At 34.3% G+C, this 24675-nt stretch overlaps 1 protein-coding gene across 2 annotated transcripts; it reads left to right on the top strand.

The window, feature by feature from the left end:
• Positions 1-10664: 10664 nt before the first annotated feature.
• Positions 10665-21795, top strand: LOC107897284 (mediator of RNA polymerase II transcription subunit 15a). Of its 2 annotated transcripts, none has more exons than XM_041078726.1 (12): positions 10665-10688; positions 11676-11794; positions 12624-12735; positions 13050-13152; positions 13566-14930; positions 16352-16422; positions 16922-16996; positions 17278-18669; positions 18822-19166; positions 20452-20652; positions 20742-20830; positions 21218-21795. In XM_041078726.1, exons 2-12 carry the CDS (start codon positions 11682-11684, stop codon positions 21423-21425), a joined length of 4074 nt encoding a protein of 1357 aa, XP_040934660.1. In that variant the 5' UTR covers positions 10665-10688; positions 11676-11681; the 3' UTR covers positions 21426-21795. The 2 variants fall into 2 exon arrangements, with proteins under 2 accessions (XP_040934660.1, XP_040934659.1); XM_041078725.1 differs by lacking the exon at positions 10665-10688 and having other exon boundaries at positions 17278-17793; positions 17908-18669.
• Positions 21796-24675: the final 2880 nt, after the last annotated feature.

Genomic DNA, 24675 nt, shown 5'->3' with positions numbered 1-24675 from the left:
TTTTCCGTGTGCAGGTTAGGTACTTAATTTTGATCTCCAATTTAGCATCCGACAACGATCCCGAACTCAAATGTAATGATGTCTATATTTTGTGTCGGTATGTACATAGGATGTCTAAATAATAGTTATTTTGTGGATTAAATGTAAATGAAGTTATAAATTTAATATTAGTTTGGTATATACATATAAACATGTGTTTGTTTTTTGAAGTTATTATGGCATGTTAAATTGATGTTTAAATATTCATAAACTAGGTAAAATGGATTAAATTAGGTATGTTTATAATTTGAATTTGAATGATGTTTTGATAATATAAATTGATGATAAAAATGTGGTACCAATGAGGTTACATTGGTTAAGCACCTAGGATGATTACTTTGATATGTTTTGAATGTGTTTGATTGTGTTTTAAACTGGTTAAACGAATGATTTTTGAATTGCTTAATGTCCAAGCTTGCAGGGAATGGTAAATTTGATATTGAAGGTACATTCTGGCCATATGACAGTGGGAACCTTGCAGCTTTGAAAATTTTTAATATTCTCGAAAAATTCTCTGAGTTTTCGAATTAGTCCCGACTTGTTTCTAACGCGTATTTTGGGCCTCGAGGGCTCGAATAAGGGACATCATGTACATTCCAGTAATACTCTGTAACCCGATTCCGGTAAGGGATACAGGTTGGAGGTGTTACATGATATTTGTTAATTAACATAGAATTGTGTTGAAACATGCTATATAAGTTATGGAATTGTGATATGTCGATTGATCTATGATTAGCGAATTGTAAATTGAACTATACATAACGAATTGAAAATGAAATACCTTATTAGTTGTTCGGACCGAGTCAGATACAGTTGACATGCCATAGGGTCAAAGTACTAAGTAAAACCATCGTTTTTGGGAAATCCGAAGTGGTAGATATTATGCTTTGAGTCATCGTTATCAGACAACCCGAAGTGACAGATTAATTGAGTTGAGAAAACCATTGTTGTTGTGTAACACCCCTTACTCGTATTCCGGCTCGGAACAGAGTATGAGATATTACTAAGTTTTTTTAAAAAAAATTTCGACAGCATTTCTGCTTAATTTTGCTTAAACCTCCTGCAAATTTAAATCACAATCCAATATATATATATCAACCAAACTCATTTATAATAATACTCACAATTTAACTATTAATGAACACCACATTTTAAATCAAACCATAACATATATTTACATGATGATTCCATATTTCATAGGTCGTCTATACATGCCATAATTTTCCGGAACGATAGTAGCAAAATACCCCAAGTGTGAAGGATAGTGTGGATGATTGTCTGACTTCGTTCCAAATTTCCGAGTTGTCGGAAGTCACTATAATCAAGGGAAAAAATAAAATCTAGTAAGCATATAGCTTAGTAAGTAAACACATGATAAATAAGTAATTACTCACATAACTACACCAAAATATAAACTTATTCATGAATAACTTCATTGTTTAGGCAATTTCCAGCAAACTGTTTTTCTGCGTCATAGTCGCTAATTTATTTTTATCCGGAGCTACAGGGCTCCAAATTGAGTTTCGTAAATTTTCCCTGAAACTAGACTCATATACCATTTCACCATAAAAATTTCAGAATTTTTTACCCAGCCAATTAGTACAGTTTATTCATTAAAACTTCCCCTGTTTCACTGCCCAACGGTTCTGACCCTTCCTCAAAAAAATTCACTTAACTCTCTGTACAAAATTTTAAAAATGGTTTCGCTTGTTTCTATTAAAAATAGAGTCAATAAGGAATCCAGGAATATAAATTTCACACCATAATTATTTTTTTACAATTTTTGGTGATTTTCCAAAGTTAGAACAGGGGATCCCGAAATCAATCCAGCCCTGTTTCAGTAAAAATTCAGATATCTCCAAAAATACAACTCTTTTGCTTATTCTATTTATTTCATATGAAAATAGACACATTCAGCTTCAATTTCATATATTATTCAGCTTCCCATTCATTTTCCACCATTTATGGTGATTTTTCAAAGTTACCCATCTGCTGTTGTTCAACACAGTTTATAACTAAATCGTTCTTTTTTTCGTTTTTGATATTTTCTCCCATCTCATACATGGATCGATTTAGTATCCAACTCAATATTTGCCCCATAAAAATTTCCACCATATGGCAATATTCACCTTCCACACTTTTTCGTTGAGCACTCGGAATGTTAACCGTTATTGGTGGATCTCGCACTTAGCACCACCACTTAATCGGGGAATCAACACTTAGCAACCCCTTGGGGGAATCAGCACATAGCAACCCCCTCTTTATTTCAGAGATACGGTGGATATCGCACTTAGCACCACCAATGAACTGGGGAATCAGCACTTAGCAACCCCTCGGGGGAATCAGCACATAGCAACCCCCTTTCACATTTCAAAGATACGGTGGATATCGCACATAGCACCACCAATGAATCGGGGAATCAGTACACAGCAACCCCTTTATGTACAACATACTTCGGCTTATTCCGAGTGTTCAACCCATAAATCATATATTGCAACCCTTTACCACCTTTCTCGATTTAACAACATTTTTAGGATATGGCCAAACATTTATTTTAATTCCAAATAAATCTCAACATATATCAATTAATGTCAAAATAATACATCAAGTCACGTGTTTACTTACCTCGGTGCAAAATATCGTAATTTTGCACTTCACTCCACTATCTTTTCTTTTCCTCGTTTGAGATAATCTTCACGTCTTTCTTGATCTATAATAGCAAATTTAACTCATTTAATGTTCACATTCATTAAAATAATCCACCACCCAACTTTTTAAAAAAATTACAATTTTGCCCCCAAACTTTTGCATAATTACACTTTTGTCCCCAAGCTCGGAAATTAAACTTCATCACTTATTCTTAGGTTTTATGACATGCTGAACATTTTTCCCTTCTATGGCAACATCAAATTCTCACTCTAACATACACTTATGAACAATAATTATTTTTACCGATTATGCCTATTTACCCGTTTTCGCTTAAAATAGCTTAGCAAAAGTTGTTTAACATAATTTATAGCTTCATATTCCACCATAAAACAGCAAAATAAACACATTTCACCTATGGGTATTTTTCCAAATATGAGCCCTAACACGAATTATTGCTAGAATAAGCTAAACCGAGTTACGAGGATTCCAAAAATGCGAAGAACATTAAAAACGAGGCTAGGATGCACTTACTATGAGCTTGAGAAAGCAAAGAAACCTTAGCTATGGCTTCCTTCAAATTTCGGCAGCAACTAATGAGGAAGATGATGATTTTGTCATCTTTTTCCCATTTTATTTTTTTATTACCAAATGACTAATATGCCCCCACTTAAAAAAAATCTATTTCTCTCATTTCTTATGTCTATTTTTGTCCATCAACTAACTAATGGTCTAATTACCACATAAAGACCTCCAATTTAAAATTTCATATCAATTAGATACTTCTACATATAGAACTCAACTTTTGCACTATTTACAATTTAGTCCTTTTGACTAAATTGAGTGCCCAAACGTCGAAATTTTCGAACGAAATTTTACGAAAATTTCCGTGAAATTGTAGACCATAAAAATATAATAATAACCATATTTTCCCTCGTTGGATTTGTGGTCCCGAAACCACTATTCCGACTAGGCCCAAAATCGGGCTGTTACATGTTGGGAAATTTATGGTGGTATTATATATTGTTATAGCGACATCATTGCCGGACAACCTAGGGTGACAGATACGTGTATCTGTTCTGAGTCTTTATTGGTCAGTAGAGTTATAAATGAATAAACTAATTGGGAAATGTGGAGAATAAAATGTAATATAAATTGTATTTGTAATATGAATGAATACGAGCCCTGAAGGGGTCGGTTGTGATTAAAAGAGTCATCAAGCTCGAAATTTGTTAAGAGCTATGCATGAGTATTGATAATAAAAAGATATTGATGTTAAGTATCCATTGTCTTATTGGTAAATGAAAATTGGTAAAATTTGTGTGCTTATGTGATGAATTAAACATGAAATGAATTTAAACAAGTTAAGTAAATTTGTAATATATAATGGATAGATTTTAAGATTGGTACTAATATGAATACATGATATGGAAAGTAATTGGTATAAAATGATAGGAGATCGAATTAACTATTGAATATATGCATTGCATAATTTAGGCATAATTGCAAAAAATAACCTTAACGTTTGGGGGGTTTTGGTTTTGTGCCATTGACCTTTTTTTTATAGACACCCTCAATGTTACGATTTTTTCAAAAATTAGTCCAATTTTAATAGTAAACGTGAGTTGACCGTCAGTTAAACGACAGGTCAACAAAATAGCTTATGTGGCATGCCACATAAGCACGATGTCATATATGATGTCATCAAAACAAAATTTTTTCATTTTTTTCCATCTCATTTATTTTTTTCTCTTCCTTTCTAAAACATTTTTTTTCTCAATGCTTTCCTATATTTTCTCTCTTTCCAAACACCCAAATCTGGATTATCTTATTTAGGAACATGATTCAGAATTAAGAAACATGTGACTAACTAAGAAAACACAATATTAAAATCTTATAACAAAGAAAACATGATTTAGATTATCTACCCTGTCAAACCAGCTAACCAAGAAAACACAATATTATAACAAGATCCTAATATTCTCCAATCTTTACAAGAAACTGACTTCTTTAATCTTTGGATAAGCTGCAGGCAATCAAGACTTCACAATAACATGAGACCAACCTCTCTGACTTTCCAAGGAGCAGAGTTGACGAACTGTAATGGTTTCAGCAGAGGTGTAAGGGCGTTATCACCATTAGAGTCCCTAAAATCATTGCAATATCAAATTATGCATCACAATTAAACTTCAATCAAAGGTGAAGGAGATTTTTTCCAATTTAGTGAATCTTTGCCATCACTTCCAACCCTAGAAAGAGGTAGAGAGAACCCTGTTCACACAACTAAAAAAAACTCCTAGGAATGTTCTAAAAAATAGAACAGTTTTTAGCCTTCCATAAAGGCCAGTTGCACAAACCAAACAAGCTCTTTCAAATTAATAGAGACAAACATAGGGAGAAGGTTCGCAACATCATCCCCAACATTTCTTAAAACTAGATAAGCCTTCTCGTCTTGTTCTATAGTTGAACTTCAAATTGAGAAAAAAAGTATGTGTTCCAACAATTCCGAATCATGCTCACATTTTTTTTTCTCAATACTTTCCCAGATTTTCTCAATGCTGAATTTGGAGGTTAAAGTTGGTAGATCTAGCTAAATTAGTATAAAATGGGACGTGAGATTTGCTGGGTTTTTGTTAAAATACTATAAAGTTAGCTTCTTTTTGTTTTATTCTGTTTGGTTGGTGAGAAAACTAAAGAAAATGGTAAGAAAATTGAAGAAAATGGAATTTATTAGTTTGCATGCTCTTTTGGATGTTTGTTATAAGCCATTTCATTAACAAAGATGTGTTGATTAGAAAAAACTACTAACTCATGGAGGTGTTGAGAAAGTCTAGAAAAAAGAGAAAAAACTAAAGATGTGTTTGGAAAGAGAGAAAATCTGGGAAAGCATTGAAAAAAAAATGTTTTAAAAAGGAAGAGAGAAAGAGATAAGAAGAAAGAAGATGGAAAAAATGAAAAAAAATTGTTTTGATGACGTTATCTATGACATTATGCTTATGTGGCATGCCACATAGGCTATTTCGTTGACTTGCCATTTGATTGACGGTCAACTCACGTTTACTGTTAAAATTGGATTGATTTCTGAAAAAATCGTAACATTGAGGGTGTCAATAATAAAAAGGTTAAAGGCACAAAACCAAAAATCCCCAAACGTTGAGGGTATTTTTTTTTGCAATTATGCCCATATTTTACTATAAATGTTTTGAATCATAGATTTACCACTGAGTGATTTGCTTAGCGTACAGTTTGTTTTCCATGCACAAGTCAGGCTTTATTCGTGATTCTTGAGCATCAACTTCAGCATTCAATCAACGATCCCAGAATCAGTAGTGTTTGTTCATTTTTGGCTTTTATTATTAATTAACATGTACCTAATAGGTTAAGTCATGTTGGTTTTGATATTTAAAAATGATATATGCTTGTTAAGTAATATATACATATATATATTAATTTGAGTATGATACATGTCATGGCTATATAATTTTGGTATGTCTTTGAATCCTTTGCTATATGTTCTATATGATATGGAATGGTTATTTAAATGACTTGTTTGGTATAGTTTTAGGTATGTTTTGGATTAATTGAATATGGTATTTTGATGTATCTTGAATGGTTGAAATAGAACTTTGAAATAGGTATAAAAAAATGTACATTTTTCCAAATGTAAGACTTAGTGGACTGTCCCGATATCATGTAACTGCACCCTGGATATCGCGATACTAGTTCTATATCATTTTGAAAACCTTGCATTTGGTCCTCAGGTTAGGAAACTTGACTCTTGTCTTCGAAATAGCGACATCGAACCTTGGATATCGCGATACCCACATGATTAAATTTGAAGTTTGGCTATTGTTTTTAGTATCGCGATACAAAGCCTAGGATATCACGATACCCACTTGACATGTTTTGAAAATTTTCAATTTAGTCCTGACTCGACCTTATGTTAACATTAAAGCTTTCGTAAGCTGATATAAGACCCGAGAATGTTTATTTATCACATTATTTTCTTATAGTGTCTTATTTGATTGTTAAATGGCTTGGATTGTATTTATTTGGTTCGTAGTTGCTCTGACAACGAATGTGGCATATTGTACCTTGGACTTGACGATTAGGTTGGGTATAGGATGCTACAGTCAAACCCAAAGAATTCAAAATGATTGACCCAAAAACTCAGTTGATAAACATGAATTACCTGAACCTAAAATTATTCGAACTCAAAATGTTTGAAAGTTTTTAAAACTCAAAATCAACCCAATTCACTTAATTGAAATGCTTAGAAATGACTAGAACTAGGAAATGGTCATACAAATTTGAAATGCCTAGTACTCGAGATGACCAACCGAATATCCAAAAATGACCTAAAACCATGTGTCAAATCCAAAGAACTCAAAATGATTGACCATCGCCAAACGTGCGAATGTTTGGACATAAAATACTACAACAAGAGATAAGGAATTAAATAGCGGTATTCGCAAGAATACGAGTTAAATTATAATATAGAAGTGTTACAATGGAACACCGATAAACCTTCCAAGGATCGTACCCAAGAGAGGATGGATTAAATTTAAAATTACTTTTACAATAATAGCTCTAAACAATAATCACCAAAAATCATATTACGACAAATAAAAACATTAAAATTTATATTATGAAATAAAATAAAATAATTAGATAGAAATAAATCAACAAAGAAAGTCTTAATTAACGGACAAAAGATTAACTTGCGGTTGTAATTAACATCAAAACTAGGGTTTGTTTTAGTGAATTAATTATTAACTAACCAGTATTATCTTTCGGCCTCTACTAATTAATTAATCGACCAATACTCGCTTATCTTTCGACCTCACTTTCTTGACTATGATAAATTACGATTTACTTGTTAAACTTATCTTTTGATCTTGTTTAACCTAAATTACTTCCTAGTGTTGTAGGGTTTAAGCACACGTAAATTTATACCAACTAATTTGTATGGGAAACCTCATTCTTCCGTTAATCACTACCACATCCACTCGTTAATCTCCTTAAAGGACTTAGCCACTTATCGATTCAATTACCATCTTCATCAGAATTAAATTAATCATGCAAAACAAACAAAATAAATTAAAACGAGGGAAGGATAGAATTTGATCCTTTTGATAAACTGGATGTGCTTGGATCCGCGAAATCCTTTAACAATTGTTAAGATATCTTCATTTCCAAGAGAAACGTAAAAGAAAATTATGAAAATACTTAACAATGAAGACTTGGATTCAAATCAAATCCAAGTGGAAGAACAAGAAAATAAAACTAAATTAAAATCCTAAATCTACTAACTAAACCCTAAAATGGCTTGGCCAAAAGCTTAACCTATGTTTAACTGTACACATGCAAAGTTAGCAGCTCAATTTAGGTCAAATACAAGCCTTAATCACATTAAATATGGGTTGTGTGGACGAAAATACCCTTAATGAATTTTTTCCCTCCGTTAGACCTGTGTCGCGACACACAACTTCGAATGTAAATTCTTGAATTGGCTCAATTGTGTTGCGACCCCGGAAGCTAGTGTTGCAACTCGGCTATCGTTCTTGATGCTTTTGGGCCTAAAAATAGGTGTTTTGCACACTCAATTAAAGCATTAAAACTACGTTAAGGCCGGTATTGACCCAATGGATCAACTAACTCAAAATATTGCGTAAAAATGCTTATTTTGCAATAATTTAACTCTAAACTAAGAAAATTGAATATGCAATAAAAGATACTAAAATATCAAGAAAACAAACTTGTTAAGTGTCAAAAATTACCTAAACTGCCATTACGATTAGTGGCAGGCCAATGATTGACCCAAAAGCTTAATTGATAAACTTGAATGACCTGAACCCAATATGATTTGAACTTGAAATGTTTGAAAGTTTTTAAAATTCAAAATCAACCCAACTAGCCTAATTGCCCCAGTACTAAGTTAATATATGCAAGTTTTTTTTGGAAGTTATGAGCGTAGTCCCAGTTGCAATTACAAAGAATACATTTGAATAATTAAAACCATAATTAATCATTATAAAGCTCGATTAGATTGATAACCAGAATATCTAGGCCAAAATAAATCTATACAAGGTCTATATTGGGTGAGACATAAACCGGAATAAATATGAACTAAAAACTCACACATGATTTACATAGGGAGACTTTCAAATTTAAGATCTTGAATTTTCTAGAGCTTTAACCTTGTCATTAAACTAAGACTTCATTAGCTGTAATTGTATATAATTGTTATCAACATGTTTTATTTTTTTATTTTTTACATTTTAATATTTTTATGTAAAAACATGTTAAATATTCAAATTTAAATTTAAATTTAATTATATATATTAACATTGAGATAAATTATTTTTTTCCTTTAATGTTTTTACTCTTATATTTTAGTCAATTTCTTTTAGATTACAACATTCTAAATTAAAGTATATAATTTAATAGATTCATCTCTAGATTAATAAATAATTGATAAAAATATTAAATATTAAATATTTTGTAATTAAAGCAGAAAAATGAATAAATTAAATAAAAATACATAAATAAATAATAACAATGACGTACTTATTTTTTTTATTTAATTTGCTTAGTAATTAGATCTCAAGTCAGTCTATGTGACTTTTTCTTAAAATTGAGGGATAAGAGGATATATACTATATATAAACTAATGTCCAAATCCTTCTATTCTGCAAATAAATCTATTTTCACTTGTCCGAATAAACAAGTAGAGTTTTCTTTGTACGAGATTTTAAAAAGAATAGTTTAATTTCAGTTTTAGTCCTTATAATATGCTTGATTTTTAAATTTAAGTTTATACTTAATTTTTGACATAATTTATTACTTCAAATATCATAGCTAATTTAAATACTTCATTCAAAATGTTGACATAATGTCAAAATACACAACCTTTTACTTCTTTATCAAGATTATATAATTATGGTAAAATTTTAGTTTTGGTTCCTATATTATGCTCAAACTTGAAATTTAATGTTTATACTTTAATTTTGACATAATTTAGCACCCCTACTTTTTTAATGTCATTAGTTAGTCTAAATATCTTATTCTGATTAAAATATTTAAGTAACTTTTAAGAATTGCCAACACTATTAAAATTCTCTGTTAAATTCAAGTTTATTAGATTGTAATTTTTTGTAACATGGGCAACAAATGAATATTTCTTTCTAGTTTTAACATGTCACACCATCGAATTTAACAAAATTTTTTTAATGTTATGAACAATTGAATCTAGATTTTTAAACCCAAAAAATAAAGAGAATAAATTCCCAAAAAATATATTGAGATTAAATATAAAATGAACGGAAAATATAGAGACTTAGAGTATATTTTAATCTGTAAAAATTTTACTCTATAATTTGGTCTAAAAAATTAATTGGCACAATGCAAATCGTGATGAAAACCATACTAAATATTAAAACACTAACGACCACCTCACCAACATATTCTCTCACTTAGAGACTAAAATCAACAAATTCAAAAACTCCACGATCAATTTTGACCAAATAATAGCAAAAGGATTAAATTCGAACACAATAAATAATAAAAGGACTATTTATAGAATTTGATCAATAAGTTTGCATGATTTAAAAGAAATTTCCAATTCAACCCAACCTAAACATCGGTTTATGTATCTGACCTCTCTTATTGTCTCCATTTTCTTTTCCATCTTGTCTTCTTTTGCTTTCTTTTCAACCAAACAAATAAGCGCTCATAAGATTTTCCTCATTATTTTCATTAAAAAAATACTTATTTTCTTAAGCGTTACGATTTTGTATGATTCCGATTCTCTGAAGAAAAAGAAGAAGCCTCTGATCATCTTTTAGACGCACAAAACAAAAAGTTCAAAATTTTCTTTCTGTATAATCAAAGAGAACCGGATGCGTGTGTTTAGTTCAATCTGCGGATTTGGTGTTTGAGAAAAATCCTTGAGGAATTTTGGAGGCGGATCTCTCTTTTGCAATTGGGAGCTCTTCGTTGAGGTAAAAAATTCAATTTTTTTAGGTTTTATAATTCTGTTGCCTTAATTCTTAGCTGAACGTGATTTTTTTTTCGAGTTGTTTGAATGAAATTTTTGCGTTTTTAATCTCAATAGTCAATTAACGTTGTATGTATGTGTATATATATATATTTATTTATTTGTTTATTTAAAATGTTTGCTGTGAAAAAAAATCGAAAAATATTTGGATTCCCGAAAATGAAAGCAACCCCAAAAGCAAATTATCATCTCTATTAATTTTGTTGATCTTTGTAATTTTCTTCTTCTTTTCGTTTCAAATTCACGATAAAGTTCTAATTAAAGGCGTTGATTTCATTGGGAAGATGTCAGTTGGTTTTGTTCAAGATTACTGAACTTTTTCGTGATCCTGAGCCTCGGTAGCATTCTCGGAAGCCAACTAACTATTAATTCTTTACTTAATAGCAATTAGTTGAATATTAGATATGCTTTCCGGTGATGTGCTAATTTAGTTGTGGAAGTGGTGGTGTTTTAGGGAGTTAGTATCTTCGTTCTGCAACCAATAACCTTGGACATAGACACACACACAAAACTGAGGAACCTTAACAGTGAAAGATTTATGTTCAATTGTAGGGTGTCTGTGATTTTCTGGTAAGGCGTCCTGTCATTTTGTTAGAGCTAAAAGTGATGCTGCAAAAGCTTTATCATGTCCAAATTATGTTGTAACATTACCAAATACAAATCCTGCTCTTATGTTTAAATTTATGCTTTTTGGTATCTACGGGGAAATATAAATTGACATTTTATAACCATGTGTTTTACCCTGAGTTTGTTATCAAAAGATGGAAACTGTAAATGGGGAAGTGTTTATTCTGCATAACCTTGTCAGATGTTTTTGCATACTTGAGGAGTGATTTGTTTCCAAACTTACTTTTTCTTTTTCTTGATCTATAATTTACGACAAAACAATTAATCTGGAAGTTTTGTGACTGTTCTATTTTGGTGTTGTTAGAATTTGATGGATACCAATAACTGGAGGTCTACTCCTCCCAGCGGAGAGCCCACCATGGACACAGGTGATTGGAGAACCCAGTTGCAGCCAGATTCACGACAAAGAATCGTCAATAAGATGTAAGTGAATTTTATGATACTATTTTTGGTGAAGTATACTTATACTTAGCTTGCTGAGAGTATTTGGCATGTTGTCCGTAGTCTTAGTTAGTATTGTTATGAACCAAACATTCCCATTAATAACGCCTTTTTTCCTCTTCCAACGTGTTTTCTTTGTTTTGCAAATACATGACTTGAGAACCAAAGCTTGCTCTTTTAGTCTTAACATGAGTTTGGGTACAAAAAATATATGGACCACATACCTGGAACCTGATGGGGGCATGTGGCTGAGCTATTGTGTCCAACTTTATGCATATTCAGATTCATCATTTAACGAATTTATGTGATTGAATAAGGATGCAATTTGCTTTTATATCTTTGGCTCCTTTTAAGCTTGGGACCTGTTATCTCATTCAAGCGGAGGATGGATTGGTGGTTCTCTTTTGTTCTTACTGACTGAATTATGACTATTCATTAAATAACTTATTGCTGTAATTGACACTAGCAGAGCTGCTTTTCTACAATGTTGTCCGAACAATGGCAATTATGGTTGCAGTCTATCTGAATGTAACTGATATATGAAGGCCATGATAGTAATAGTTTATTTTGGGTGAACTTTGTTAAATCCAATGTTGTGGCTTCATGATATTTAAATGTGACTGCCCTAAGAAAGTTAGGAAGGAGAATTTTGTGGTTCTTATATTATATCCTGGTTATTTTTCATTTGATTTTTGTGTTGCTCTACAAACCTGACAACTTGGTCCGTAGCATTCATTTATGTCGCATTTGAAGTTTCTCTCATGTATCATATTTGTGTGATCATAACTTATGCAATGCCCTATGTACGTAGAATGGATACATTGAAGAGGCACCTTCCATTTTCTGGTCAAGAGGGTTTAAATGAACTCAGGAAAATAGCTGTAAGGTTTGAGGAAAAGATTTTTACTGCAGCAACCAGCCAGGTAATCATAAAAAAGTAGCATTCTTTAACATGCTTGGACTTGTTGTTTACCTATATTTTTTGCGTGTGTATCTTTTTGTTTCTTTTTTTTGTCCTATAAATTTGCATAGACATGTACACATTCGGACTCCTTACCTAGTCAACTATGTTTGAAGTATATATAGATAGAAATCTAGCGAGGAAGAGAGAGAAGAGAGGGGAAAAAAAAGATGCTAAATGCAAACTCAATTATAGGTGTGGTTAATATAACATATTTGAAAACCTTACCTTGTTTTTGAATAATAAATTAACCTCAATGTTGTTGTCTGCATTCAGTCTGATTACCTAAAGAGAATATCTTTGAAGATGCTTACAATGGAGAACAAGTCTCAGGGTACTGTACCCAACACAGGGAATAACAGCAAACCGCCTGATCCAGGTAATAGAAAAAAACAGCATTTTGCTTTCACGCTTGTAGACTTTCCATGTAGTTATCTTTTCTGTTCTTTTACATGCAGAGCTGTCTAACTTACAACATCTGCATATTTGCTGTCAAAAGCTATTTGAATGAAAATTTCCTATATTTTATCATTGTTGTCCCCTACTGAAGGGTAGCAGTAGTTTTTCAGTGCTGCATGCACCTTTGTATGTGCTAGGAATAAGTTTTTCATCGTTCTTTTTCTTCCTGGTTGTATTATTCAATTGCCCTGCTTGTTTTAGTTCTAGTTTCTTTTTTAATGAAATAGTTATTGTTTTGGTATTTTGTTGTTCATCTTGTTCTAGATGTTTATCAATTTAGTTCATGTGGGTTCTTCTCTAACTTCTCTTTCTGAATATAAATTTCTTGGGTAGGTTCTCAGGGCATGCAGAACCAAGTTCACAGTCAAGGGCAATCAATTCCTATCTCTTTACAAAGTAATCAATCTCAAGCACAACTGTTACCCCCGAGTGTCCCGAATAACATGGCGTCTGCTGGAGTTCAAAGTTCTGCTGGTTTACAATCTGGAATGCCTGCCGTCTCTGGTCTAACCCAGAATCCTGTACCTAATGTTGTTGGCCAGAATACCAACATGCAGAACATGTCTGGAATTTCACAGAACTCATTGGGGCAAGGGATGTCTTCCAATATGTTTGCTAATCAGCAGCGGCAAATGCCAAGGCAACAGGTGCTTCCACAACAGCAACAGCAACAGCAACAGCAACAGCAGCAGTTATACCATCAGCAGTTACAAAATCAACTTATGAAACAAAAGATGCAACAGGGAAATCTTCAGCCCTCACTTATGCAGTCTCACATGCAGCAACAGCAGAACCTGTTACCACCTACTCAGTTGCAATCTTCTCAGCAATCCGGTATGCAAACATCATCTGTTATACAGCAATCTTCCATGCAATCGACTCCTCTCCCTGGTCTTCAACACAATCAGCAATCTTCTTTACAACAGTCAAGTCAGTCCATGCTTCAGCAGCATCAACAGTTTAGACAGCAGCAACAGGCACAACAGGCCGCTAGTAGTGGTATTCATCAACAACAAACACCAATGATACAGCAGTCAATGATGCCTCCGCAGCAGCATCAGCATCAGCCTCCACAGCCACAGCATCAGCAGCCACACATTGTGGGACAACAGGCAAATGCTGCAAATTCACAGCAGAATCAATTAATAGGGCAACAAAACAGCATTGCAGACATGCAGCAGCAGAGGTTGCTAGGCCAGGCCAATAGTCTTCCAAATATGCAGCAACAGCAGCAGCAGCAGCAGCAGCAGCAGTTAATGGCTCAAAAAAACAATATGCCAAATATCCATCAGCAACAGTTGGGTCCTCAGAGTAATAGTTCAGGATTGCAGCAGCAGCAGCAGCAGCCACATTTGATTGGAGCCCAGTCTGGTAACTCGAGCATGCAAGCTAATCAGCAATCTTTACACATGCTACCCCAGCCTAAAGTTCCACTCCAACAAACGCAGCAGAGTTCACCTAATTTGTTACCACCAACTCAAGTGCAAACATCCCAGCAGCCACAGCAGCAACTGATGTCGCAGATGCAAACACAGTCTACTTTGCAGCAACAGTTGGGTTTGCAACAGCAACACAATATGCAGCAAAGGCTTCAAGCATCAGGTCAAGTATCAAGTTCCTTGCTTCAATCACAAAATTTGACAGAGCAGCAGAAGCAGTTGTATCAATCACAGAGAGCTGTTCCGGAGACATCATCAAGTATGTTTTTGAATCTATGCCATTACCTACTCTTGTTCTTTGCTTGGTTGCTTTGTTATTTAACCAACCTGTGCAATTTTACTCTGATGATGCTATTGTTTTGCATTGCATTTCTACCCAGAAAGAAATTTCCTTTCCAACTTTGGGAGATGAATAGAAAATCCTTTTGAACTTGTGATATGCTATCACACATATTGTTTAGATGATTAGTCCTTGGCTAACAAAAATACATGTTATCATAATGACTGGCAACCATGCCTTCATCAGCTGATCATTGGCATTGCCTGGCTTTGTATGACACAAAAAGCATTGTGGTCACCCATGCTACCGCTAAGGTTTTGAATGCTGTGACTGCACAATTGTATTACTCTTAATGCTTTGCTGCAGTTATTCTGCTATGGTTTCGTCAAACCACAGTCAACTGCTGGATTTTAATCTCTTTGCTTTATCAACAAACAATTGGTTCTCTTTTATTCAATGAGTTTTTTGCATCAAACTAGAGGGTCAATGTACTTGCAAATGTAAGAGTTTTTTTTTTTGAAAGATGCAAAATGAATGACCAGAAAAGCAAGGTGGTTAACACATGCATGAAATGGCCAAAAGGATTTCGAGCCTCAAAATTGTTTAGTGGTGCTATGATCAAGCCTCGTGGCTTTTGTTCAGGCATGAGATTTGTGCTTTAGATTTGATTAATTTTATGTGAACTTTTTACTCCTCGAGTCTAATTTGGGCGATAAATTTTTTAATGCTTTTTAGTTTGACTCACTCTTATTAGCTTTAGCATATTTATCTTTCAATTAATGACAGGCTGATAGCAGGAAATGGTTGACTTGTTTTAGGTCTTCTTTCACATGATCGCTTATCAATAATGTACATCTATTCCAACTTTTCTTCTTTGTTATATTAGTTTTTAGCTTGAGAAAGTTTAAAAGAAGCCTTGAAAATTAAGAATGATATTTGAACTGTGAGTCATGTTTTGTTACAATAGGAAGTCAGAAGTACAAATTGGCTGCTTTTGTACTGTAGACAGATATCTCAGGGTATCCTAAAAGAAAAAAGGGCATTGAAATTGGATTGTAAGTAGTATGCTTCTTAATGAAAAAGCTTGGATATCCATGGTTAGTTGCAGGAACTACTAATGAAATTCCTTTATTTTTCATGTCCAAAATGTTTAATGATTTCTTCAAACGCCTTTCAGTTGTACCCGATGGCGGGTCTGATGGAATTTTAAGGCATAGGAATTTGATTATAGGCTGCAAAATTCCCTTCTATGCATGTATACCTTAATTTGCTATGGGAGTTGTTTTTTTTTTTTTTTTCAAATATACCTTTCCTCTACAAGTTATCTATTTCAATGTTCTTTTTCATCTTCCAAAGATTTTCATTTTACTTATGCATGCATTGTTTATGCATTTTTTTAGCCTCTTTAGATTCCACAGCTCAAACAGGGCTTGCTAATGGAGGTGATTGGCAAGAAGAGGTATATCAAAAGGTGAAAACTTTCTTTACTCATTTTGCTATATATAATATCGTACTTACAGCTTGGCTTTAGGTTCAGGAAAGTGGTTCTAAAAGGGAATATTAGAGTATGTGAGGATGTGTCTCTTAACAGGAAATATAAAACCTAGAAATTAGCAACTTAGAATAAAATTGGTTAAAGAAATTAAGGCATTTTATTATTTTGTTACTGTTAATAAGAACTGGAATCTTTTGGCTTTGTCTTAGAAGAATGAAAATAGGATTTAAATCTTTTAGTGCTCGACAGAAGATTTATTAAATTGTTGAGCAAGAAATAAGGCCAAGGATACCCTGCATGCTTGACTTCAAATTAATTATCTTTACTGACTCCTTTTTTTCTTACATTACTAAAATCAGTGCCTGCTATTCAGAAAAAGGGAAAAACCTTTATGTTTCGTATAAACCATGAAACATGGATGCATTGAGTGGTTTAATTGTTAGTTAACCAGTCTGTGCCTGATTTTACATTGCAGATCCTGACCTTGAAGGAGACATACTTACCTGAATTAAATGAGATGTACCAGAAAATTGCTACCAAGTTGCAGCAGGTAGGTTTATTTGTTGCATAATCTTGATATATTCATTCCTAGCATCCAAAGACTGGTAGAACACTTTTGCACCATATTCAGATGCTGGATCTACAGATAAAGTTTAGAGAGGACTTCAGTGCTCTTCTTTAAAATTTTTTATCCCATCCTGCTTTTGTGTTTCTACCTAAATCCCTCTTCTAGGCAGTGTCCAGTGGTCTCACTTCTGCTTAATATGGTGAAATAGTGGCTTGTAATTTTATTTGGGTCATTTAAAAACAATTCTGTGTTCCATTTTCCAGCATGATTCTAATCCAGCACAGCCAAAGTCTGAGCAGCTTGAAAAGTTGAAAATATTCAAGACCATGTTGGAGCGCATCATAGGTTTCTTAACAGTTTCCAGAGTCAATATAACACCCCCTTTCAAGGAGAAGTTGAGTTCATATGAGAAGCAGATAATAAATTTTATAAATTCCAATAGGCCAAGGAAGCCTGTCTCAGTGCTGCAGCAAGGACAGCTTCCTCCACCTCATATGCATTCCATGCAGCAGCAACAACAATCGCAAATTAGTCAGACAGAGTCTCATGATAATCAAATGAACCCTCAGTTGCAGTCGATGAATTTACAAGGTTCTGTGCCAACAATGCAGCCTAACAACATGACAAGCATGCAGCACAATTCTTTGTCGCCTGGGGTTTCGACAGCACAGCAGACCATGTTAAATTCATTACAGCCAGGCTCCAGTTTGGATTCAGGACAAGGTAATGCCCTTGGCCCAGTACAGCAGGTTGCTCCAGGACCCTTGCAACAGAATCCTGTGAGTACCTCCCAGCAGACAAACTTTAACAGTAACAGTTTGTCATCACAAAGTGGATTAACTGTCCTGACGCAAAACATTAATCCTCTTCAATCAAATTCCAACATGCTTCAGCATCAGCATATGAAACAACAGCAAGAACAGCAAATGCTGCAGTCACAAAAGTACAAGCAACAATTTCCACAACGTCAAATGCAGCACCAGTTTATACAGCAGAAGCAGCAGCTACTGCAACAACAACAACAGCATCAGCAACAGCAACAACAGCGGCAGCAGCAGCAACAGCAGCAAGCAAAGCAACAGCTGTCCACTCATCAGATGTCCCAGCTGCATCAGATGAATGATGTAAATGATATGAGGCAGGGGATGGGTGTTAAGCCAGGGGTATTTCAACATCTCCCAGCAGGCCAGCGTCAATCTTATACCCATCAACAGTTGAAACCAGGTTCTCAATTTCCTGTTTCTTCATCTCAGCTACTTCAGGCTGCATCTCCTCAGATGCCTCAGCATTCTTCCCCGCAGGTTGATCAGCAAAACCTGCCATCTATCTCAAAAACTGGCACTCCTTTGCAATCTGCAAACTCACCTTTTGTTGTTCCTTCTCCTTCGACTCCCTTGGCTCCATCACCAATGCCCGGGGAATCTGAAAAACCTGTTCTAGGCACTTCTCTCCCAAATGTTGCTAATTTGGGACATCAACAAGGGACTGGTGTTCAAACAGGCTCCCAATCCCTTGCAATTGGCACTCCAGGGATATCAGCCTCACCTTTGCTTGCTGAGTTCAGTGGTGCAGATGGATCTCATGCTAATGCTCTGACAGCTGTTTCTAGCAAGTCAAATGTTACAGAGCAACCTCTTGAACGTTTAATAAAAGCAGTTAGTGAAGCTCAATCTTGAAACTTCTGTCCCTTTCTTCTGTGTTTATTGTTTTTCCATTTTTTCTAGAAGGCTTTAGAAGTTCTTTGTCCTTTTCTTGTTTTAATAGGATATTGGATTAATTTGATTTGTTTATGCACTGTGAATTTTAGGTGAAATCCATCTCACCTACAGCATTGGGTGCATCTGTAAGTGACATCGGCTCAGTTGTCAGCATGACTGACAGGATAGCAGGTTCAGCCCCAGGTAATGGGTCTAGGGCTGCAGTTGGCGAGGATCTGGTTGCCATGACAAAGTGTCGTCTGCAAGCAAAAAATTTCATCAGTCAAGATGGAATGAGTGGCACAAAGAAAATTAGGCGCTACACTAGTGCCATGCCCCTAAATGTTGTATCATCTGCAGGCAGTTTGAATGATAGTTTCAAACAGTTGACTGGTTCAGAGACATCTGAGTTGGAGTCAACTGCAACATCTAGTGTCAAGAGGCCAAGAATTGAGGTATTATTTGTTGCTCATGGTGCATGTTTCCAAAAAAGTATTCTGCTGTGTTTTTAGGTGCTTGTTTTCAAAAAATTAATCTGAATTTCTATATACTGCCACTAATGCCAAATTGAATGTTCATCGCTCCATTTTGGAATGTTTTAAAGTATATTTTCGTTTCATTATTAAACACCTAAACCTCTTACTTTGTATATATTTTCCTTTCATAATACTTTGTTACCTATCGCATTAGAAGCCATTAAACATTAAATTTATAAAAATCTTGAAACTGTAACTTAAATAACCTTAAAGTCAAAGAACTTTGTAAATCTGCTGCATATCTTGAGGAGCAAAAATTTTAATTTTATTCCAGAGGAATGAGGTTGTTCAAGTTGAATACGGTTGAAATTTATGGAGATTGCTCATTGAAGCTATAAAAAGGAAAGAATGTACCTATTATTACCAAGGCTTTAAAGAAACTGAGAATAAGGCAAAGAGAAACCTACTTTCATTGATTGAAATTAGAGTATTTATAGAGCAATACTCAGCTAACAAGAATTCAAAATAATAGTTCAAAATATCCTAACAAAAGAATTTTAAATTTTAAATTTTTTGATAAAGGTCATGCACTGTTAGGCTTTAACAAATGTTGTAGCAAAATTAATTTATATGTATGAACTCAAATATTTAGCGTAAGTTATCGTTGTCTTTACTTGGTTACATTTAAGCTTGTGATTAAGGTAAAAATAGATGGCAGCATAAAAATTGGTGAAGAAAAATTTGTGGGCCTTTTCAACACATGCATCATTGTTAATTCTTGTTCTGAATCATATGGTTCTTAGGTATCTTAGGTATTCTTTTCTCCTGTTTCTTGTAATGCGTATAATATTGGTAAGCATAAATTATCAAGCATAGATAAGATGCTTCTGAATTCAGTCAAGTAAACCTGTAATGAAAATATTAGTTATAGATTTTATCAAATCATGTCTAACCCTTGGAATTCTGAAGTGATTGGAAATTCAACCTGAGGTTTTTAGCCAGAATCCTCCTAGTTTCTGCAGTTATATTGGTCAGCAATGCATAGAATGTAGGCAGTATATTTTTCTGACTGCCAATCTTCTTTCTGATGTTAAATCACCTTGTGTCAGTGGGAACCCTGGCATTTTGGTTTCTAAGAATCCAACTTCTGCATAGCTTTCTGGTGCAGACAAGAGAAATTTTATATATGACTTGGTATTGTCTGAGATAGCTGCAGTTTGCTTTATATGATCAGATATAAAAGATTACATGGGATCTATTGCAGGCAAATCATGCGCTTTTGGAAGAAATAAGGGAAATAAATCAACGGCTTATAGACACAGTGGTTGATATCAGTGATGAAGATGTTGATCCTGGTGCAGCAGCTGCAACTGCTAAAGGGGGTGAAGGAACCATTGTCAAGTGCTCTTTCAGTGCTGTGGCTCTCAGTGCAAACCTGAAATCACAGTACATGTCGGCACAAATGGTAAGCTTTCAGATTATGGAAAGAACCTGATGTCTTAACCTGAAGTATTATGATTTCCTTTGAATTATCTCTTCTGTGTTGCTATGCAGTCACCAATTCAGCCCTTGCATTTGCTAGTCCCCACAAATTATCCAAATTGCTCTCCAATCCTATTAGACAAGTTCCCAGTTGAAGTCAGGTGAGGAAACATTTGCATTTGAATTCCAATCTTTCTCTTCTTTAAACTGTTTGATTTCTTATTGTTAAAATAATCACGCATCATGGTTTGTTTCTCTGTTTGCCCATCTTTATTTTATTTGAATACAATTTCCAAAAGTAAAAAGTGCAAAGCGATAATCTTTTTTATGTTTGAATGTGAGATTGCTGGCCTGTTATTTTGATTGAGGATGAATGAATCTGGTGCAAGGATTAAACTATTGCAATATCATTAACTATATTTAAGGATTTTCATATCTGAAGGAAAACTCTGTAAGCAGCTTAAGATCAAGTTGGTTTGAGTCTAAATGTCTAGATTTGATTTTTCTGCTTGAAAATAATTTTTTTTATCTCATATTCTGTTTCACAGCAAGGAGAATGAAGACCTTTCAGTGAAAGCGAAGTCTAGGTTTAGTATATCACTGCGCACCCTTTCGCAGCCTATGTCACTTGGTGAGATAGCAAGGACTTGGGATGTTTGTGCCCGAGCAGTTATTTCTGATCACGCAAAACTGAGTGGGGGAGGCAGCTTTAGTTCAAAATACGGGACTTGGGAGAATTGCTTGAGTGCTGCATAGTCATCTATACAGACTCTAGTAGAACACCTAGATCAGCTTTATTTTGTCACAGCTGCGATCTTGAGGACTGCATAAGCAGTTTTCGGATGCATATATTTATAATAAAGTCGGTTCAAGGGAGCAGCCTCAGTTGATGTTTGTCGGCTTGAGAGAACTCTCCAGGAGAGTTCAAACTTGTGTCATTAGGTAATATATTGTTATAGACTTGTAGGGTCTGGAACATGCTTAGCATTTTGATAAATTCTTCTGTTCAAAACAAGGCTACATACATTATCATATTTCTGGAGAAATGCGGACTCGAATTATGATAGTTATCAAAACAAGTTTGTTCTGTTTGTGGTTAATAAATAAAAAGTGCAGATTCACAACAGTATCATTTATTTTGCACAGTATTACTGAAGCTAGGTTAGCCGGATCTTTTAATTTCTTGCTGGAGACATCTAAATTTTGTACATTATTACAGAGTGTTCTGCGTGTGTGGTCTCAATTTCACCATGAATGGAGCAGAGACAATGTCATGTCATCTTTTTGGCATGAAACACGTGTCTGGGACCGCTTCTATTCAACGAAACCAAACTAGGTTAGGAGGAGATGGTAGAGGGCATGCTTTGTTTGTTCCCATACATAAAGAGCTTTTAAAATGGTAGGCCAGCTATTAGTCATTTGAGCTTTGAACAACAATTAGTTTTTATGGCTTTTTAAAGTTTGAATTGAATTTGTATTTTAAAAATTGTATCTTTTTTTTTTAATACTTGACTAGTCAGTTTTTTACTTGTAATAGAGTCACTTATCAATGAAGTCTTTCTTTTCATTCTTTCAAAACCTTTTATGGTATATAAAGTCACCCTGATGGCACCAAACCCGTTCCACCAAAACATGTTGAAGAGAATAATGCCACCCAAACAAATCTTACTTATCGCATTCGGTTTCGTCTAGATTGACTCAATTGTCAAGATTGACTTGTGTAGCAAGCCATGATGGCTTCTTTTGGTGCTTCACAAAAAGCATGGGCCTTTTTGCATACTTTATATGCAAACAAAAGTCACACACGAATTTATAGTCTTACATCAAAATCTTCGGTGGTCTTGGTCTAGAATATCGAAAAGTTTCCACCTTTATTCAAACCTACCAACATCAAAAAAATATGAAGAACTTATTCAGAAACTTGTTGATCATGAATTCCTTCTCCAATATGAGGAGAAACGAATGTCTTCTCCTATCATTGCTGCAGTTGTAGAACGCAACACCAATTATTCTCAAGTTTTGTCCAATACTAATCGCATCAATCAATCTAAATCTTATCGACCACAATTGGTTTGTCCTCAACAACAAGGTTCCTAGCGTGCACAAGTTACCAATAATACTGAATACCGTGTTTAGTGTCAATTATGTGATAAATATGGTCACATTGCACATGTTTGTCACTCCAAGTCTCATAATCATCAAGATGCCAAGGCCAATACTGCATCTTGGAATGCACAACGTGCTTCATCTCAGATTTTTCGACACTAGCACTTCTCATCATCTCACTATTGATCCTCAATCTCTTACCAATGCTAATTAATATAAAGGCAACGAGAGAGTTTCTATGGACGATGGTAATATTATTCTTATTACTCACACAAGTACTACTAATTGGTAAGCATTAAATTCTTAACTTGTCAATACATTATGTACCTTTCACTAAACAAAATCTCAATTCTATTTCTCAATTTTGTAAAGATAATCAAACATCTATTGCATTTTTTTCATTTCATTTTTTGGTGAAGGATCTGATTTCGAGAATGCAGTTGATGTTTGGCCAAAGTAACAATAGGCTTTATGTGTGGCCTAATTTTTCCCCTCCCCAATCATACTTTGTTGCAAACAAAAATTATTTTTCCCTTTGGCGTTAAGTATTGGATCACCCCAATTCTCGCACTTTAATTTTTATTTTGAATAAAAATTCATTACCATTATATACATTAGAAAACCTTTCTTTTTGTAATGACTACTCCTCAAATAAAAGTAATAGACTAACTTTTTATCAAAATACATAAATTTTATCTTTCTACGCCAATGGTGGAGGAGAGTTACAAGGTCTCGACTCTTATCCTCAGTCTTATGGCATAGAGTTTCAAAGCCTAAACAACCAACGCGACTAGCGCCACTTGAATCTAGGCCACATTTGGAGCAACGAACACCCTTAACCATCAGGCCATCACATTGATTGGTGCACACCTTTTGATACCGAAAGCACCCTAAATCTTTCTCATGTCTCGCTAGAATCTCTACATATTCTAACACCAATTGTCATTGACGATTGCAACCATCCGCTTCTCCAACAGCAGTTGCACAAGGTTCTTTATTTCTTACTGAACAAAAACTGCGTCAACCAACTTCAAGTATGTCTTTTCCCTCTTGGTCCAACCAGACATATCCACCTAACCTAGCTCAACCTCTTCTCACTTATAGTTAATGATGTAGACTTGCCTAATTCATCTCCATCAAATTCCCATACTCTACCTTCTCCTACTATACCTCCAATCTAACTGAAAAACCAAATAATCTCGGAAGCATCGATGCCTCCACAGACCCTAAAAGTGCCACCACCAAAGGCTCCTAAAATTAACTTGTTCACTCTCATCCACCACCTAACCGTATGGTTACACGATCATAAAACAATATTTATAAACCAAGAAAATTTAGTGATTATACAACCATTCTTTTTCAACAAGTTGTCTCTTCAACCTTTAAATAAGATCTTAAATACACTTATTGGCAAGTCGCTATGAAGGAAAAATATGATGCTTTCCACAAAAATAACATTTGGGAACTTATTCCTTGTGACCACAATATTAGCGTTGTTCATTGTAAACGGATTTTTCTAATCAAGCAAAAATCGGATGGTACTTTTGATCGTGACAAAGCATATCTTGTTGTAAAAGGGTTTACTTAAACAACTGGTGTGAATTATCATTCGACCAACAGTACATTTTGTTCTTTTATAGTAGTTAAAAAAAGTTGGCTTTTACATCAGCTCGACATCAATAATGCATTCCTGCAAGGTTATTTAGATGAACAAGTTTTTATGAGGCAACCTCTAGGCTTAAGTAGGCACTCCAACAATGGTACAAGGAATTGACCAAATTTTTACTATCTGTCGAATTTAAAAGATCCAAGTGTGACTCCTCATTATTTATTCTACAAGATTCAATAGCTACACTTTATATTCTGGTATATGTTGATGATATCATAATTACCGAAAATA

This window comes from Gossypium hirsutum, chromosome A10, assembly GCF_007990345.1.
Source record: "Gossypium hirsutum isolate 1008001.06 chromosome A10, Gossypium_hirsutum_v2.1, whole genome shotgun sequence".
Classification (NCBI taxonomy): Eukaryota; Viridiplantae; Streptophyta; class Magnoliopsida; order Malvales; family Malvaceae; genus Gossypium; species Gossypium hirsutum.
This window is presented reverse-complemented; position numbering and strand designations above follow the sequence as displayed.